Source organism: Erpetoichthys calabaricus, chromosome 11 (genome assembly GCF_900747795.2).
Source record: "Erpetoichthys calabaricus chromosome 11, fErpCal1.3, whole genome shotgun sequence".
Taxonomy (NCBI): Eukaryota; Metazoa; Chordata; class Cladistia; order Polypteriformes; family Polypteridae; genus Erpetoichthys; species Erpetoichthys calabaricus.
In genome coordinates this window covers 125,186,411-125,207,805 of record NC_041404.2, presented here as the reverse complement: position 1 = coordinate 125,207,805, position 21,395 = coordinate 125,186,411, and the positions used below count along the sequence as shown (strand labels likewise).

The 21,395-nt window shown below is 37.1% G+C and overlaps 1 protein-coding gene across 2 annotated transcripts in view; it reads right to left on the bottom strand.

Moving 5' to 3' along the window:
* Window positions 1-21,395, bottom strand: part of nubp1 (nucleotide binding protein 1 (MinD homolog, E. coli)) — a 50,020-nt gene that overhangs the window by 4,778 nt on the left and 23,847 nt on the right. For both annotated transcript variants that reach the window (XM_051933352.1, XM_028813851.2), the window contains exons 4-10: window positions 21,177-21,245; window positions 12,388-12,420; window positions 11,351-11,441; window positions 7,597-7,751; window positions 7,076-7,186; window positions 3,862-3,964; window positions 221-304 (exon numbers count right to left, since the gene is read on the bottom strand). In XM_051933352.1, coding sequence (XP_051789312.1) covers window positions 221-304; window positions 3,862-3,964; window positions 7,076-7,186; window positions 7,597-7,751; window positions 11,351-11,441; window positions 12,388-12,420; window positions 21,177-21,245 — 646 coding nt within the window. The remainder of the gene's footprint in view (window positions 1-220; window positions 305-3,861; window positions 3,965-7,075; window positions 7,187-7,596; window positions 7,752-11,350; window positions 11,442-12,387; window positions 12,421-21,176; window positions 21,246-21,395) is intronic.

Here is a 21,395-nt window from a genome sequence, read left to right as displayed (position 1 = left end):
CTTTCAGAATGTTGCTATAGTCTGACCATTAAGTACTGCTATCCCTAGACATAGGAGCACTGTATGTTGGTCACAGTGAAAATGCAAAAGTAGGGATGTATTCCATTCCTGGTGTCTAGGATTTTACAATACTGTATATTTTACATGAAAATGAACTTGGAGGTTATTTGATTTTGATGTTCTTCACAAAGCACATTTTATTTCTTTCTTTTGTACTTACTCTGAATAATATTTCTGTATGCAACAGTTGCAGGAGAATCTGGACATTCTGTTAAAAATGACTTTCCTTCATCACAGCTCTTCCCTGTAAAAACAAAAAACAAGAAGCAAATTGCAAAGGAAGTGGATATGTGCTGATTTTACTAAAATAAAATTTTCTGAAACTAAAATTAAGAGGAACTCAAAAACATTGTTTTCCTTGCAGTTCAAGTTCTTAAAATGAGTTCCAAAAGAATTAAAACCATTATTATGAGTGCCTCAACAAAGTGTTGGAATACATGCATGAACGAGAGACTTTGTTTTTTGACTTTAATATATTTTTGCAAACTTTTCTGAAGACCCTTCACTTTATCATTATGGGTCATTAAGTGTAGATTGATGGCCAAAACTAGGAAAATGCATCCACTGAAAATTAATTCCACAATAAAGTATGCAGAAAGACAAGGGGTCTGAAAATGCTCTGAATCTACTAAAGGTTAACTGGCCATTGTAAATTGTCTCTCTGAGATGGAGTGTAGAGGTGTGCATGAGTGGGCTCTGTGATGACACCTTACCCAAGGTTAGTTCTAATGCTGCTGGGGTTTGCATATTTCCCTGGAATGCTGATTTGGATTAGCTATGCCTGAGAGTGTTGTGTTATCTCCTGCCTGTCCTTGGGTGGGTATTAGCTCTTTGTGACCAGGAACTGGGTGAGCAGATTAGAAAAATGCAAGGATAAACTCAAGCCCATTTCACCAAAAGGTGGGTTTACTGATTTTCTGATCCAGAACAAATAATTATTTTTGTTTTCAGAATGATTCTCCTAAAAAGTTATATCAGCCCAAATGAACTAGTTTTTGAAACAAAATCTTGAAAACACCATTTTCATTTCAGCACTGTCATGTATGTACCCTGCATCTCCACTTTCAACCTTCTATTTCTGTACTGTTTTATTAGAGCAAGTTCCAAAAAAATTATATATTTTTTAGTTTAAACTGAATGATTTACTTAAAAAAATATGTTTTAAATTAGGAAACATGCAGACCTCTGGTCATCTCATAAACAAGTTTCCAGCCTTGATATCTTGTGAGTACAAGCAGAAGCTGCCATTCTGTCACATAATTGGCATCAGCGATTTCCTCCACACTCTACAGATGTCGCTGGTCTTCTTTTTCTTTCTGCCACTTCATATTTTCGATCAGTTTACCTTAAGAAACACGCAAACCCTGATAACTTTGCAGAGGTTGCTGCTAGCACAACTTTCTCCTTCAGCATTGTGTGTCACATTATATGCAATTAAGATGTAAGTCGAGGTTCTAACCCCAGTTGGTCATGCTGCCGGAAACACATAATCAGGCAACTGGAGCACTTCCGGGTGCCCTATATAAGGGGCCAGCAGACAATACTCCGGGAGCCAGAGTTGGGAGGAGGAGGACGAAGCTTGCCGGAGGGAGAGTGGAGGAGAGAGAGAGAGAGAGAGAGAGAGAGAGAGAGAGAGAGAGAGAGAGAGAGAGAGAGAGAGAGAGAGAGAGAGAGAGAGAAAGAAAGAAAGAAAGAAAGAAAGAAAGAAAGAAAGAAAGAAAGAAAGAAAGAAAGAAAGAAAGAAAGAAAAAGAAAAGTAAAGCGTATTGGTGTGCTTGTTGGAACTGTATAAATAAAATCACGTGTGCTTTGGTACTTGTGTCCTTAAGTGTCTGTATGTGATCCGGGCAGGGATGTTCACAATACATAAAGATACAGTAATCCCTCGCTATATCGCGCTTCGCCTTTCGCGGCTTCACTCTATTGCGGATTTTATATGTAAGCATATTTAAATATATATCGCGGATTTTTTGCTGGTTCGCGGATTTCTGCGGACAATGGGTCTTTTAATTTCTGGTACATGCTTCCTCAGTTGGTTTGCCCAGTTGATTTCATACAAGGGACGCTATTGGCAGATGGCTGAGAAGCTACCCAACTTACTTTTCTCTCTCTCTCTTGCGCTGACTTTCTCTGATCCTGATGTAGGGGGATTGAGCAGGGGGGCTGTTTGCACACCTAGACGATAGGGACGCTAGTCTAAAAATGCTAAAAGATTATCTTCACGTTGCTACCTTCTGTGCAGCTGCTTCCTGAAGCGACATGCTGCACGGTGCTTCGCATACTTAAAAGCTTGAAGGGCACGTATTGATTTTTGATGTTTGTTTTTCTCTGTCTCTCTCTCTCTCTCTCTTTGTCTGCTCCTGACGGAGGGGGTGTGAGCTGCTGCCTTCAACAGCTTTGTGCCGCGGTGCTTCGCATACTTAAAAGCCAAACAGCCCTATTGATTTGTTTGCTTTCCTCTCTATCTTTCTGACAGTCTCTGCTCCTGACGCGCACTCCTTTGAAGAGGAAGATATGTTTGCATTCTTTTAATTGTGAGACTGTCATCTCTGTCTTGTCATGGAGCACAGTTTAAACTTTTGAAAAAGAGACAAATGTTTGTTTGCAGTGTTTGAATAACGTTCCTGTCTCTCTACAACCTCCTGTGTTTCTGCGCAAATCTGTGACCCAAGCATGACAATATAAAAATAACCATATAAACATATGGTTTCTACTTCGCGGATTTTCTTATTTCGCGGGTGGCTCTGGAACGCAACCCCCGCGATGGAGGAGGGATTACTGTATAGATATATGATTGTGTGTTTGCTTATCATTCATTTAAAGCTAACCTTGACAAGTCCAACATAAAGCATATACATGAATTTCATAACATCTTAGTTACCAATTAACCCAGTGGAAACATCTTTGAGGTGTGGTAGTAAACTGGCGTACCCCAACAGACCCAACGTGAATACACCAATGACATACAACTGTACATAGATAGGCATTGACAGGCCAAAAGCTGATCCATATCCCGTGCACTGTGAAGCAGCAGTATTAACCACTTTATCACTGGGCCGCCGATTGATTTGATCATCTTCAGTCATGTGTCCCCCACCCCCTTTTCAGAAACACTGCTTTAGGCCATGTCACAGATACTTACTACTATACACATGTAACAAGGAAGCAAAGAATGCTGGGATTCTAAAAATTTTGGGTGTGCCATATATTCAAAAGCATAAAAAGTAGTGTTGCATTGTGAACATAAGAAAGAACATTCCACCAATCAATCTGTTTGTACCCAAATGCAAAAAAAAAAGAAGCAAAAACTCTCTTCCAATCATAACACTCACACAGCTTATCAAAAAGTGTGTTAAACTAAACTGCTGCCTTGCATAAGACAAAAATTAAATAACTGATCAAAATATCTGATTGCTAAGTGCAGTCATCATAATATTGCCATGTGTACAGAGTAGAGTGATGCTCCTACTTGCATGTCCAGCCAATATGTAACACTTTACCACTCTCCAGTGCTACAATAATTAAAAATGTAATAGAAACATGTTGTTACAATCAAACTCACAGACAGAAAGAGATTTGTATGTTTGACTTGCAAAGAGTCAAAATATTACTGAGTTAAAGATGACTTAATAATTTAATCATGGCTGGGTATGTGTGGCCTGCATCTTCAAGACAGAAACATGAGCTTAACTTACTGGCAAACAGAAAACCAAAATCTGGTCCCTAATCATCGGCAAAGCTGTTGTGTCAAAACTGTTGTTAATAAGGGATTAGCAAATTCATTTGATTTGTTTGGCATACCTATTTGTGGATCTAAAGGCACTTTCCCAAGCAGTGGAATGTTCAGTTCCTGGCACATCTTCTCTGCACCCCCAGTAGTCGGAGGAAAGATCTCAGAGCTCTTCTACAAAATAAATGAAATGCAGTATTATAATGGGGCAGTTACTTAGCAGAACTAAACTCCACAGTTAGTTTACTGGGAAAGGAACATTTAACAGATATGGGAACTTATGTTATTAAGCTTTTTAAACGGTTTTAGTAGTGTGGTTAGTTTTCAAGCAAAAATGTTTGGTCTGAATCAAGTGCCCTCTTCTACGTAGTGGCGTGCTGGGGAGGCAGCATAAAGAAGAAGGACGCCTCACGCCTGGACAAACTGGTAAGGAAGGCAGGCTATATTGTAGGCATGGAGCTGGATAGTTTGACATCTGTGGCAGAGCAACGGACACTGAGCAGGCTCCTGTCAATCATGGACAATCCACTGCATCCACTAAGCAGTATCATCTCCAAACAGAGGTGCAGCTTCAGCGACAGACTGCTGTCAATGTCCTGTTCCACTGACAGACTGAGGAGATCGTTTCTCCCCCACACTATGCGACTCTTTAATTCCACCCGGGGGGTAAACGTTAACATTATACAGTGGAACCTCGGTTCACGAACGTCTCAGCACACGTACAAATCGGTTTACAACCAAAAAGTTCGCCAAACTTTTGCCTCGGTTCATGACCACACACTCGGTATACGAACAAGCCAGTTTCCCTTTCGGTTTGTACATGTTCAGTCTCTCCCTGTGTATTTCCTGTGCAGCGAGCAAGAGAGAGAGAGCGCGCGACACACACACACACGCACACACACGCACGCACACACACACACAGGCAGCACGAAAGAAACAGACGCACACACACAGGCAGCGTGACAGAGAGAGCTGGACGCATAAGGTAGGAAGGCAGTTAAAGAATGCACTGGGCTTGATTTTGTTTTCACTTCTGTTTACAGCGATCGGTTCGTACTGTGCATTGTTGCAATGTTACTTTTCTTGGTGGTTTTTTAATTTCGGATTTTTTCAAATGTTCATTTTTTCCCTGTGCTTAAAACTCATTAAATAAAGTGTTTTTAGCCAGCGGTTGGTAGCGCTATAGCGCGAACTATTGCAGTGTTAGTTTTCTCTGTTGTTCAAGGTTTTCTCAGTGATATTCAATGTTTTTACATTTAGTTTATTATTACGCTGTGCATTCTATGGTTTAACTATATTTGTGCTTAAAAACTTCAAAAAATATATATTTACATACAGTTTGTATGGTCTGGAACGGATTAATTGTATTTACATACAATCCTATGGGGGAAACTGCTTCGGTTCACGACCAAATCGGTTTACAACCAGAGTTTTGGAACGAATTATGGTCGTGAACCGAGGTTCCACTGTACAAAGTTATGGTCTGTTTTCACCTGCATTTTTATCACTCTTTAATTTAATATTGTTTCTTTATCAGTATGCTGCTGCTGGAGTATGTGAATTTCCCCTTGGGATTAATAAAATATCTATCTATCCATACAGTCAGGTCCATAAGTATTTGGACAGTGACACAAGTTTCATAATTTTGGCTCTGTATGCCACCACAATGGATATGAAATAAAGTAATCATTATGTGATTGAAGTGTAGACTTTCAGCTGTAATTCAAGGGGTTTACCAAAAATAGCGTATGAGTTGTTTAGGAATGACAGCCATTTTCTGCACATGCCATATTTCCAGGGGCTTAAAAGTATTTGGACATTTCACTGACAAGATGTTCCATAACCAAGTGGGAGCAGTTCATTAATTATTTAACTATTAAGCAGGTAAAGGGTCTGGAGTTGATTCCAAGTGTGGAATTTGAATTTGGAAGCTGTCACTGTAAACTCTGAATATGAAGTCCAAAGAGCTGCTAATGCAAGTAAAAACAGTCAATCATTGGGCTGAAAAATCAAAACAAACCCTTTAGAGCAATAACAGAAACACGACAAGTGGTCAAATCAACCATTTGGTAAATTCTTAAAAAGAAGGAAAACACATTGGTGAACTCGGCAACACCAAAAGGTCTGGAAAACCACATGAGACAACTGTGCTGGAAGATTGCATAATTAATGAAGAACCCCTTCACAACATTTAGCCAAAACATGGGAGGTAGGTCTATCGCTGCCACAGTCTACAATCAAGAGAAGACTTCATGAAAGTAAAGACTGAGGGTTTATCACAAGCTGCAAACCACTGGTAAACCTCAAGCATAGGAAGGACAGATTAGACTTTGACAGAAACATTTTTTAAAAGCCTGTCCAGTTCTGGAAAAAATCTCTTTGGGTAAAGGAAACTAAGATCAATATAAACCAGAATGCTGGAAAGAAATGATTATGGAGAAGAAAATAAATGGTTAAGGATCCATTGAATAGCACATCATCTGTGAAACATTGTGGAGGCAGTTTTATGAGATGATCATGCCTACCTGTGAACGGAAGTCATTCGCAAGTGTTTATTGATGATAGGACTACTGGCAGAAGTAGCAGGATGAATTCTGAAGTGCACTCAACTATATTATCTGGTCAGATTCAGACAAAAGCTGCTAAAGTGATAAGTGACAGGACAACACTTCATAGTACAGATGGACAATGAGCCAAAACATACTGTGACAGTAAACCAAGTGCTTTCCAATGCAAAATAGTGGAATATTCTTCAAAGGCCAAGTCAGTCAACTGACCTCAACCCAACTGGACATGCTAAAAGACAAATGATGGCAGAAAGTCCAACAAGCAGCAACTTAAGACAACTGCAATAAATGCCTGACAAAGTACCACTAGAGTGGAAACCCAGCACTCTGAGATGGCCATGGGTTCAGACTTCAGGTATTGACTAGAAAGCATTTCAACCAAATATTGAAAATGATCATTGTATTTCTGATTATGTTAGTTTGTCCAAATACTTCTAATTCCCTGAAAATAGGCGAACCATGTATAAAAATGTCTTGTCTTTTTTAAACAGCTCTTACAATATTTTTGTTAAACTCCTTGAATTATAGCCGAAAATCTATCACATCTTGATTGCTTTGTTTCAAATCCACTATGGTGACGTACAGAGCCAAAATTATGAAAATTCTGCAACTGTCCAAACACTTATGGACCTGCCTATATTCAGTTTGTGAAGAAATTATATTAGACTGAAGCAAAAGTAAAGTAAAGAACCCTTGTATGTTTAGTGAGAACACCTACCTTACATTTTGGACATATAAAAATACTCATATTCTCAACAACACCAATAATGGGCAAGTTCACCTTCCGACAAAAAGTGATTTCTTTACGAACATCTTGCAATGAGACTTCCTGTAAGAAATAGGTAAAAAATATATAAAATTTAAAGTAAAAGAACTTTTTAACATGTAACTATTGGTTTACTGGCTTTTTGTCTCCAAGCTAAAGTTTGGTGAAACAGTCTGGAAGAGTTTCTGCTGTTCCATATTCTGAGCTAAGGAACTCAGTTGCTTCAAAAAAGAAAAGAGCTCACACAAGGGATGGCTGAGTGGTTGTACATGCCACAGAATAAAAAAAAGTCATTTTTAAACAAAACTACAGTGAAAAAGTCAAAAGAGTAAAGGGCATAAAATAATTGAAACATTGGGACACCGTAAAAAGATAATAGAAATAATTTCAAACTTTTCTTTGTTTTAAACAAGTTAATTAAAACTACAAAATCCTGTGAAATATTAAAAAAAAAAAAAATGTTCAGGCCTGACCTGGGGAGTGGTGATAATCACGGCTCCATCAATCTGTGCTGCACTTAGGTACTGAACGATGGAAAGATGTTCATCTGATGTCCCAGGTGGAGTATCAACAATCAAGTAATCAAGACCACCCCAGTCCACATCTCGCAAAAACTGTTTGATCATACCTAGATAATCATACACACACACACACACAAACGAAAAAAAGTATTTTTGCTAGTATTGCATAAATATTTATTATTTTAAAAAACAGGTAAAGCTCAGAGTAAATACTGCAACAAACAAAGCCTATCTACTACCTATATACTCCTTAGCTTATCTATAAATACTCCCTTAAATTTTGTGTTAAGATTCTGAAACCTGCAGTATGTGAGAAGTTACTTATCATGAATGACATCACATGTAAACTGATAAAAATAAGTTTGTATAGTTCCATGCTGTGTGTCGTTTCGCATATAGGGTGACAATTGTTTCTGATAATGTCTTGCTATACAGTTTTCTTCCCTAGAAATATGAAGCTGACAACTAAAAAGGGTGGAGTCATTTTGCAGTAGGACACATTTATGAATATTTTTCATAAACATTACACAAAAAAAAAAAACTATTTCCAGATTGAATGTTGATAAGAAAAAAAAGATGTGAATTACATTTACAGTACTGTACAGAGAAACAATGTTAGCAAAGTTCATTTGAATGTGTTACACACCGTTAACACTAAGCATGTTTGAGGCTTTATGTGAAGCTTTCTACGTTGGACTAGAACTGCTCCATTTTGGTACTGATGAAGCTCTGCTCAATGTGTTTTAAGTTTGTCTCCCCTTTAGTAGTTGATGCAAAACCTGTGTTACACGCATGTGCTTATGGAGCAACCTAAGGGCTTAGGTAAGTGTAATTTACTGCTGAGACAAAATGGGACACTATCTAATAACACTCGTCTCCTTCTGCAGAAAGGAAGATTGACACCTCTTCCAGTCTGACGTCACTTCAGGGTTCAGATCACCTGGACCCACCTCTTCCTCCCAGGATTCCTCATAAAGGGGACCGACACCATCTTAGAAGCAGAATGTCTTCAGAATTTACAACTTATCATTTGTGTAGTACCACATGTTTTTTTACGCCTTCTGCATATCTTAATATACGGGGTTTGCCTTCAGGTGCCTCAGACCCTTTATCTTGTACCTTTTTGTCTATTTACACCTGATAACACGGATTATCATTCCTCCACTATACTATATCCAACATGTTTAAGGGTAACATTATATGTAATTCAAAATTACATTTCACCTTTCCTTTATCTGACTTAAGCAATACTTGGGAACTTATCTAGTTTACATGAATAAATATACAATATGTTAATCTTGCCTAACCTGGAAAGTACTATGTGAAAAGAAATATATAGAACTGGAAAACATTTAAAACATTACAAAAAGAACAACAAACCCAATCAATTTTCTTATTCAAATTGCATCTGGAACATTTTTTTTTATTTGGAATCAGTAGCAATACAAGAAGACAGTCAATCTGTTATTTTTCGCCTGATGATTTGTGAGGTGCTAAACGACAACAGGATAACCTCATGACAGATTAAACACAAGTATTGATTCTACAGCAAGGCCTGAGTTTTCACATTAGGATGTACAGTATGAAATAACAACAGTGGCTAAGTCAATCTCATCAGACCGATTAACCCTTCTACTTTGTATCTGTAAAAACAAAAACTTCTGTATACTGCTTTGTCACGTCCTTTGAGATTGTGTTCAGAGGGACTGAATAATACACTTTTGCTGGTAAACAACCAAGGCTTTGTCTTGTTCTTTCACTATGCATCATTTCAGTTCAAGGCGAACATGAATGTGGCAGAGTTCAAAAGACACAACTCTGAAAAACCAAATATACACGAATGGTATGTCAAAAAGAGTTATCCCACTTAAACATCTGCCAACATCAAACATGCAGCGTATTATCCAAGTTGAAGAGGCGTACCTGCAAAAATAACCAATGCCTCACATTCTCTGACCTGACTAATGTTATTTTCTTCTTTGTTGATTAGGCAGTAAAATATTTTTCACAAATTGTGATTATTCATATGTCACAGGTCACAAACACTATTATTTTTTAGGAGGCCTCTGCCAAACTGAATCATTTTGACTGTGAATACTTCCAGTAACAGACTTACTAACTTACACTTGATAGACACATCTGGCAAAGACTCAATAAGGAAGTGAAGCTGGTGATAATTACTATGGGCCAAAAATATTCAAAACAAATGTCGTCAGTCATTCTTGCACTTTGATTTTTCCACAGCATATGTAATAGGTTAGAAAATGTGCCCATATCTACTTATTTTTATTTATTTTACATTGTTCATAATTTTAACATACTGAAAAAAATGCAATGCAAAGATTACATGCATATCTTTACTTAATTGCTAGACATGTTTTGAAAATACCACTTAAATAATCAATGTAGGAAACTCCCTTATAAACAACAAGCCCACAACTTGCAATCATGTGATTAACCAAAACACCCAAGCATTATATGAGTCTACTTCCTTACAGGCAAGGAGTCCTATGTTTCATTTCAGGGCGTTTTTAATGAATATGATGCCCTCTACTGTTATAAAATGATTTTTCTATTTTTATATAACCAATGGTTGCTTCTGAGAAACAGCTCTTGCTTTTCACCTTTGAAGGGAAAAAAAAAAACATTTCTATTGCAGTCTACTATATAAACAATACATATTTAAATATATAAACCACCAGTCAAACGTTTTAGAGCACCCCTATTTTTCCAGTTGTTATTACAAATTAAGCATTTCAAGTAAAGTGAAATAGTACAAAGTGGTAAATTGACAAAGATTTTTAGAAAGTTTACTAAAAACTGAACACAATGTAATTTCATGGAATCTGTTGATTCTCAGACAGTGGTCTGCTGGCTCTATTGTGGCTTCAGAGAAAAGACCTACACTTTCAAGGCTTACAATTGTTTGTCTGTCTTCCTTTGGCAATTGCCTTTTTCTCACCATTTTGTTAGCACTATGCAGTGCAATATTGCCTGGATAAGCTTCAGTGGGTGCAGCAGCAACAGTTTGTTCCAACACGTCTTTTATACAGAAAGTGGGTTAGTGAGTAATCATCAAAAGTTGAGACACCCGTTTTTGACTACATCAACTTTCAATCCTTAATTAACTTTCATTACTGCAAAAATGCTGCAACTTAATAACCCATTACTTGTTTTCTGAAAAGGAGCCTTTTTCTTTAACTTACAGCAGTTCAGCTCCTAGCTGCTGTGACTTCTCTGAAGTATGCAAGTCCTTCTCAATGGATTGACACCCTCTGTGCATCAGATGGGATGAGCTCTGATAAACCTCTTACAGTTCAGCTCTTACCACTGCACCATTTCAAGTTATTAACTGAAATTGAACTACTTAAATTTCAATATAAACTAGAAAAATGGGGTGTTTAAAAACTTTTGACAGGTTGTGTGTGTGCAGACCGCTAAACAATTATTGGCATTGTTTGCTGTTGTATGCTAATCTCACTAGTCTCAGGAACACCTGCAAATAAGAATCACATTGTACTTTGTACACATGAGAATATATTGGGAGAAGGATATTGAATTCAGCATCCTTGTGAGCACTAGAAAAGGTACCATGGAACAGAAATATAAGATTACTACATTCATCTAAAGTACAATGCATTGAATATGAAACCTATATATTTACTTACAAATATTACATTACAATGTAAATGTCAAAATTACAAACCATTCTTTTTTGGACCCCGCCAGATAACGGCATCATCTGGACTACCAAGCAGGAAACCAATTGACATCACTGATAGATTGTCTTCAACATACTGAAAAAGAAAGTTTAAGAAAAATGCTGCATTTGGTCAACTAACTAAATGGTTAAGACTGATACTGTCCCGAACAAAACATACACACACATGGAATTGAACCATGATATATCCCAGGTCACACATTTTGCACTGAGGTAAGTGCCAGTGGTCAGCTGCAATCCCATGACTTTTGGATTAAAAAGGCCCTCAGAAACAGTTTCTCAACAATAGGAGCAATAGAAGAACTTCCATTCTTAGCTACAGAGAGACCTCCACACAAATAGAGTGCTTCCTTGTGGCATCAACTGGATTCTCTCTCATATTCAGGCCCCACCTTTCTGTACAGCCACTACAATTGGCTAAGCAAAAAAGATGGCAACATTTGACCAACGCTTGACTTTACCATTGAAAGCTTTAGCCTTTAGACTGATTTGCTACATGATCATCAAATAGCAACTTTAGTTAAAAGCTACAATTCAGAAAGAACATAAAGTTAAATAGTCTGGGTCTAGACCCAAATGTGTACATTCTTGAGTGGGATGCTGGTAAGAGGAAACATAACAGGCTACCAAATAATGATTACATCAGTTATCCTTTGCTATATTATCCACTAAAGTATAAGTATGCAACACAGCCAAAAAAACGTTAAAGGTGATCCCTAGGGTATTACAATGATACAGAAAGTATTTTCTGGTATGACTTGATTGCAACTCATCTCGTTAGACCAGTAATAACACTAAAAATTGTGTAAAATATCCAGTCAATGTATAGGCACATTGTTGCGTTGACAGGATCTCTAATAAGGTCACATGGGTAGATTTGCTATACATTTTACATAGCATTTTAACATTCATTTTTGGAATTGTGCTGTGCAGATTTTTATTACCAACCTGCTAAATCATTACTTGCTTCTAAACTTAGTGGAACTCTTTGTAGTTTGTTAAATAAATAAACAAATAATTACCACTGGAGACCATCCTGAGCCACTTTGGTGAACCTGGAAACAAAAAATATATGTCATTACAAGGATTCTGTGGTCTAACAGAATTCAACAGATGGTTTATTTGATTTACACAATGCAACACTATAAAATATCTTAAGATACCTATATTTGTACATAGTATTATTGGTAAACAAGTAATGGTGAAAGAATTTGAAATATTTCAATAAATCCATGTACTTTAAATACAGTCATTCTAAAAGGGTGCCTGGTTAAGACTGGAATTTGAAGACAAAGGGATTGTCACAAGAGAAAGAAAGAAGCCAACAAAGTCCTGGCAGTAAGAAAAATCTATATCCCATTTCTATTTAAACCAGAACAGAAGGTAGTACACTACTGGATGGTAGAAGCCAATACATTTTTAATGAATGACATGCAAATAAGTTACTCCATGGGAAAAAAAGGCTGAAAAAGCTTCAACGAGGTCCTCTATATCATGAATATAGACGCAGCACAGTTTGTTTTCCATTCTGTGAATTTTGTATTTGTATTCTACCATTTCTCATTTGTGTTATCTGTAGAATGAATCCTTTTATAGACCTTCTTAATTTCAATCCAACTTCTTGATTTGTAGATACTACAACACTATCTTTTCTCCTACCGATTACATTTACATTGTACGTATATAAGCACACACATACAAATATACAGTACACCCCCAAAACTCGCGGGGATCACGTTCCTAGAGCACCTACGAGTTGTGAAAATCCGCGACTTTTGGATGTGGTTTAAAAATGCCTTTTAAATGCCTATTTTTATAGTTTAAACCCTAAATACAGTATGCCCCAAAGCACTTTAATTTCGTTGTAAACTCAGCTTAATACATTACCTAAAAACAGAATGTAAAGGTAAACCCGTATACTGTACAGTACTGTACTGCTATGTCTCCCACGGTGCTAGAATGTAAAATACCGATGTTACCTCTATACGAACTGTAATTCATGCAAGCGCGTTTTCTTTGGTATTCGCTGTCGTTTCTTTGTTATAAGTAGAGTAAATACATAATAACTTCATTTAATTCAAATACAGTAAAATGTACGGGTACTCACCAATGATGAATGATATTGATGATGATGATGAAGTAGCTGTGCAGTACGATGCAGAGGATTTAAAACTCCTCGGGTGGCGCCTCTTCTTAGGGCGCTTCAGGAGAAGTCGTATCTTTGGGCAGGTCTTCTTCTGGTGGGGGTTCGTGCTGGCTTTTCTTTATAGGTTTCATGAACATTGTGATGGGAAGTTTCTACATTGTCTCCTGTTATGAACTGCTGGTACAATTTCCGTGCTTTCTCACGGATGATGTTACCGTCCAAGGTGATGTTCTTCTTCCTGCAGTCAGTGATCCACAATGGCAAGGCAGATTCCATCCCGACGATATTTTTATTCCTTATGGTCGTTAACTTTTTGGCACTATCACAAAAACTTACAGATACGGTACTCCAGATCGTTGCTTCGTTCTTCTTTATGTAGTGTGCAATGCTTTTATTCATGCCATAGTGGCACGCTACTGCAGCATAACTTTTAGTTCCCGGAGCAAATCCAGTAGTTCAACATTCTCCTGGAGTGTTTTAAACTTCTTCTGGCGCTTAGGCTCAGTGCCAGAAGCCTTAGAAGCAGGGCACTTCAGCGACATCTTGTGCGTTTAAGAATAACAAAATGAATACAATAGCAAAACGGAAAACACGAGGACACTCAGCTGGAGATGCGTCACAGGGCAGCAGTCAATCAGTAGCAATGAGAAATGAATAACGCTCTCGGATTGGCTACTTTCACCATCCCAAACTGCGTTTTCCTCAGCGGTGGTAAACCCACTCACCTGGAGACGCATTAAAGGGCAGCAGTCAATCAGCAGCAAGGAGAAATGAATAATGCTCTCAGATTGGCTACTTTCATCATCCCAAATCACGTTTCCCTCAGCGGTTGCTTCTTGTTCACTCTACAGCACAGTATTGCCACAAAAAAAGGCATAAAAATTTCAGAGGATATTTGCGCTTTCCGCTAACAATTAATAGTTAGGCTCTAAGGAAAAATCCGCCAACAACTGAGTCTGCGACTTCGCGGGGGTCTACTGTACATGCATTCTGCACTTTGAAAAACACATTATGTTCCCCAGAAATTATACTGAATCAATTTTCTCTCTTTGTTCAGTTTGTACATGCCATTTGATGTGCCATGTTTGAACAATTTTTGACTCTTCTTCTTGTTATAAGATATACTCCAAAGCTTAGCGAGTTTAATTCAAACTACCTTTAAGGTGATCTCAGCTCCTACAATAGTAAATGTTAATATTTACTATGAAGCAGTAAAGGTCTTGGTTGACTATCAACATCATGTGTCAACGATGTTTTCATTTTTCTTTGTTGTACAGTGTCTTGCAAAGATATTAAGACTCTTTAAATATTTTCAAACATGCCTTGGTTATTTTCACTTGAAAATCTATTTTAGTGTAAATTCACATTCTCAAAAATTACAATTTAAAAGACAAAAGTAAACTGAAATATGCTGCATCCATTTAGCTTTGGTAAACCCCAAGTTTTCAGATGTGACAAAACTGTCCTATTAAGAAAATGGTTGCTTTATCATCTGCCACTGCCTTCGAACCAGTGAAATTAATGTTACATTTTCTGAATAAAACCTCCAGTTCACTCAGAACAGCAAAACTGACAAAGCTTTCTAAAGAAGTCACTGAAGTGATAAAAATTACAAGATTAGGCAAATACTACAGAACTACTGTATGTCTGTAATGTCTGGATCACCATCTGAGTACTGTCAGCTTAAAAATCAGGAAGTAGAAGATTTATTACACTGTCTAGACAACAGCTACAAAAGGAAATCTGTGAAAATTCAGCAATCAAAAAGACACTTATTAGGGAAGCCACAGAGTGGCAAAAAGTCACTTTAAAACATTTTCAGAGTTCAGTGGCACACAGTGGATTAAAGGCAGTTTACTCCACAATATCAACAGGTAACTCAGGTGAATTCATAATTATATATTTAATAATTATGGATTACTTTGTGTAAACCTTTTAATTTGTGTTCATCAATATTCATTTACTACCAATTTTTACACAAGTTATTTATACAGATAACTTGGACCTAGCACTTTTGACATAACTTAATTCAGTAAAATAGTTCTGTTCACTGCACTTTTTAAACCAAATACGCACCTATTTGCACCTATTCTTAACCTCTGCTGCTTGCTTTTTATGACACCTTATCAAAAGCTTTTTTAAATGTATACAATACAATGGACACTACTGATATTTAAAGTTTCTGTTGTATCCTCATAAAATACATGCAAGTAACACAAGATTTTCTACAAGCCTAATCAATTGGATATCTGGTCATGCTGATGTACCATGTGTTTTATGTAAATTAGGCCATTGGTTTTGAGTGCAATTATATTTTGTCAAAGAATACATCCTCCTTATTTTCAGCAGCACAAAGGATGATGCAACCTTTTTGTCAATTAAGGTTAGATTGTGAACATTTGTGATGAACCACAAAACACCAGTATTATTTGTCATGCTTATAACTATCATAAGTACAAGAAGTTAAAAAAAAAAAACAAAACTACATACATTTACCTCAAGCTTTTACAATAATTTGAGCTAGGTTGTTGAGCACCTATGCATCTAAACCAATCCCGCCATCTCTTTGGCTGAAGGTTCTTATATTCTTATTTTATGGGGGAAAAAAAAAAAATCTATCCAAGGCCCATTCCTACCCTTAACACTAGAATTACCAGAGCCTACGAAAAAAACTCGTAGATCCGGCCCACCTTAAATTGCTTCTTAAATCCATTCGCACCTCTCCGCCAGTGTCTTTTGTAATCTAAATGTGCTGATAAACACAGCTGCAAGCTATTCTATTCCCCCCAACGACTTAGAACGTGCACGAACTTCTCCCAGCTCATGCCTTGATTGATTATCTGGGAGTGAAGTGGAGTTTTAGAGTGGAAATAATAGATCGTTATTTGGAACACATGCATTTCATGTGTGTTCCGTTTCTACAGTAATCTGTGTAAACACATTGTTAAAACAGAAACTTTTTCATATTTTAGTAATAAATGTTACAAAATGTAGGCATAAACTATAAAAGGTGTGACGCCTGAAGTCCAAAGATCAAATAAACACTTTCACAAAAGGTTCAAGAATGATATGACAGCTTCTGTGGCGTAACGCTAAGATTTGCTGACTCAGCGTGCAGCAGACTTGCCGTGCCTCAGAGACCCGAGTTCGATTCCCCGCTGGGGAAAAAATTTTACTTTTTTTTTTCTTTTTAACCTTCACCGCTCTGCCTGCCTGAACTCCCTGTCTATCTATATAGTAATAACAGTAATTTTATTATTATATAGCAGCTTCCCTGTCTGCCTATTATGTAGTGCCTTTCCTTCCTATCTGTCTATATCTCTATCCCCTTAGCTGTTTTTTTTATATATCTATTACACAGTGCCTATGGGGTGCCAAACAGGCAATTACAATCATTTTCGGAATATATTTAATTTAAACTGGATTGGCTACAATGTGACTTTGTAAAGAAAAGCAGAGTTCTAGTGCCAAAAATAAAACATATGTAGAAAAATACCTATTGATTATTAGGCCAGTCAAAATTATAGAAAAAAGGGAACTACACACTACATTCAAAAACAACACCTAGATATTTAAACATAAGCATCCACTTATAAAGGTTTCCATTTTATTTGAAATTTTTTTACAGCTATTGATAATTGGTCATGTAATTTTTTTCTGTAAATTTAAATATTTTGGTATGAATATTATAGGCTTTTGTTGTGCTTTCTAATTTCTAGTTTATTGGATCATGGACCTGGCTTGTTATTGCTTTTCCTCTTGTAAGGTAAACCTTTTTTTGACCTTGTTTTAAATATTCCTTGAAATAAACTCTTTAAATAGAGAACAGAACCCTGAATTTTGGGTCAGGGTTTTCATAATTACTCGATGTTTATTTTTGAGAATTAAAAGTTCGGCTTATTTTTTCCTGTGCAGGCCACGATGCTTGCTTCTTTGTTTTCAGAGTCAGGCTTACTTTGTATTTTTTGAAGCTTACCATATGTTTATTAGAACCTTGAAGCCTAGTTCTGAAGGTAAAGCCTGTTTTGTGATCAATTATTTATTGAATATTTCAAAATGGGGAAACAAAATTGCAAAGAACATTTATAATAGGAACCATACCCTGACAATGCCCCCATACCAGGTAAACCTCCTTTTGAAGTTTTGAGGAGCCCTGTATAGCATACCAACCACCTTAACGGGTTAAAAAAAATATGAATGTAGAGACTATCTATTTAGTAACTTGTAAATCTAGGTTCGCTGATATTGCTCCTAATTCACTTTTCATTCATTTCCTCATTGACTGCTCATTTATTGATAAAATATTGAAAAAAACAACTTGGGCTCTTTCACAACTTTTCCCCTTTTTTTTAAATCTTTCTTTGTATTTTTTTAACCATTCCTGTTATACGGTATTTTTTCTCCTTTACAATATCTTTTTTAGCTTCTACTTTACTTACTTTACAGTTCTCTTCAATTTTATGCTTCTAAATTTTAGGATGAACTTCTGCTACATTGTATGCAAAATGCTTTTAAACCTATGCCACTGCTCAACAATTGCTTCACCCTTAAAATACTGTTCAATACCTTCTCGAAATTTGACCAACCAAAATTAAATTTAACAGTTTTAGTTTTTAATATGCATCCTCTGCTTTGGCTAATAGCCTATCCACCCCTCAAAGGAGAGCTCCCACCTGTGTACTAAGAGGCAACACACCATACAAGACTCTCACCTCTGGATCAAACCCACATTAATAACCTTTCGTACTTGAGTCACACTCTATCACTACGCCTCTTTCTGTGGACTGGTTTTGAGGTCAGCTGTTGAGGATCACCACCCCTGTTTACTACCACTGAATTATAAGAGTCACTGGCTAGCTCAGCTACATCCTGAAAGTGAATGGTTGCTTCGAACTCTGGGGGTTATTGTCTCTAGACAGGTGTGTACTTATTGTGTACAAACATGACTCACCAACCTTAACCTCTACCTCTCTTGACAGAAGTCTCCTTCTGGGATACTTTAGGTGTCTACAATGTCTCTTTCAAGTAGTGGTTCTTACCCTGTATTCCTCTAAGGTTCCCTAGTGTACCATAAGAATATGTGAGGGCCCCCATACATGGACCAGTATATTTACTCTCTCTCTACTTTAAAAACAAGCATGCAAGACTGTAGCTAAACTTACATTTATTAACAAAAACATACACACTACTAGTGCAATTACACACTGTTCTAAAAAGCATTATACATAAATAATCGACCATATCAAAAAATAACATGTTTGTATTAAATAAAATGTACAGTGATCCCTCGCTATATCGCGCTTCGCCTTTCGCGGCTTCACTCCATCGCGGATTTTATATGTAAGCATATTTAAATATATATCGCGGATTTTTCGCTGCTTCGCGGGTTTCTGCGGACAATAGGTCTTTTAATTTCTGGTACATGCTTCCTCAGTTGGTTTGCCCAGTTGATTTCATACAAGGGACGCTATTGGCAGATGGCTGAGAAGCTATCCAGCTTACTTTCTCTCTCTCTCTCTCTCTCTTGCGCTGACGTAGGGGGGTGTGAGCAGGGGGGCTGTGTGCAGCTGCTTCCTGACGGACATGCTGCACGGAGCTTCGCATACTTAAAAGCTCAAAGGGCACGTATTGATTTTTTTTATCTGTCTCTCGCTATCTCTCTCTATCTCTCTCTCTGTCTTCCTGCTCCTGACAGAGGGGGGTGTGAGCTGCCGCCTTCAACAGCTTTGTACCGGCGGTGCTTCGCATACTTAAAAGCCAAAAAGCCGTATTGATTTTTTTTTTTGACTGCTTGCTTTGCACTCCTTTGAAAAGGAAGATATGTTTGCATTCTTTTAATTGTGAGACAGAACTGTCATCTCTGTCTTGTCATGGAGCACAGTTTAAACTTTTGAAAAAGAGACAAATGTTTGTTTGCAGTGTTTGAATAACGTTCCTGTCTCTCTACAACCTCCTGTGTTTCTGCGTAAATCTGTGACCCAAGCATGACATTCTAAAAATAACCATATAAACATATGGTTTCTACTTCGCGGATTTTCCTATTTCGCGGGTGGCTCTGGAACGCAACCCCCGCGATGGAGGAGGGATTACTGTATCTTATTAGTGCATGAATTTCTTAATCATAACATATAATGAGAAGGAAAACAAATACAGAACCTGTCATAGATGATATTTCTAATGAAAACAAAAGCTGCTCTCTACTCACTGGGCTTCAGTACAGTTAGGTCCATAAATATTTGGACAGAGACAACTTTTTTCTAATTTTGGTTCAATGCATTACCATAGTGAATTTTAAATGAAACAACTCAGATGCAGCTGAAGTGCAGACTTTCAGCTTTAATTCAGTGGGGTGAACAAAACGATTGCATAAAAATGTGAGGCAACTAAAGCATTTTTTTTTTTTAACACAATCCCTTCATTTCAGGGGCTCAAAAGTAATTGGACAATTGACTCAAAGGCTATTTCATGGGCAGGTGTAGGCAAGTCCGTCGTTATGTCATTATCAATTAAGCAGATAAAAGGCCTGGAGTTGATTTGAGGTGTGGTGCTTGCATGTGGAAGATTTTGCTGTGAACAGACAACATGCGGTCAAAAGAGCTCTCCATGCAGGTGAAAGAAGCTATCCTTAAGCTGCGAAAACAGAAAAAACCCATCCGAGAAATTGCTACAATATTATGAGTGGCAAAATCTACAGTTTGGTACATCCTGAGAAAGAAAGCAAGCACTGGTGAAATCAGCAACGCAAAAAGACCTGGAAGTCCACGGAAGACAAAACTGGTGGATGATCGCAGAATCATTTGCATGGTGAAGAGAAACCCCTTCACAACAGCCAACCAAGTGAACAACACTCTCCAGGGGGTAGGCGTATCGATATCCAAGTCTACCATAAAGAGAAGACTGTATGAAAGTAAATACAGAGGGTCCAGACCAGGTAGCAGTCAAAATTATCTTAGCTTATTTTTCCACAGCAAGGTAACATTCTAGTAAAGTGCAGGCAACTGTCTTAATTAATGTTTACATCTCTCATATAATATGATTCGTTCCATATTGAAGCATCAATAACTGTATTTCAATACAGCTTTTTATGAAAGAGGTTATCTGTAAATTTGTTGAGTACAGCAAGACATAACACATGTACATATTCCAATTGCCGTATCCCACTCAAGTCTTCTGGTTTTCACAAATGAACTTGGTGCAATGCATGGTGAAGTTTTTTGTGTATCCACACAATAATATAAAGTCAAGTGGTTAAAGATCTGAGGAAAGTTGGTCTGCAGTTTCTTCCTTTAGGGCTTTTTTTGTATTTTTTATTAATTACATCCTAGTTGTGAGAATATTTTATTCTTGTATATTCGCATTTGTGATCCTATGCAGTTTTCACAGTAATCACTAGGAAAGTATGAGACAAGCGAAAAATTTGTTTTGGCATGTGACATCTTTACCATTTAAGGTTTGTATTTAGGAACACTAACTTTTTATTTGCTTTTCATTTAAAAATATTATTCATACAACACTAAATATTAAGATGCTGGAAAGATGAATGAATGAGCATTAAAATGGATAAGCTACAAAGCAGGGCTCCTAGGTAAAGAAATTAGAAGTATAAAATCTCATAATTAAGTTTTAATTAAATAAGTTATTCCAACCACCATTTTTCTTACATACCTGTTCTCCTTCTAAACCCATGATTCGAGGGATTGATGGTCCACAGATATCAATGTCAAGTACTGCAACCTAGGATATCAGAATAAAAAACATAATTATATTAAATTTAAATACTTATTTTCTAAATGAAAAAAATGCATCTATTTAAAGAGAAAAGCACAATTGCTTATGCAAGAATAGTCTAATTCCCATTTTCTGAGAAACGATATTCATTAAAGA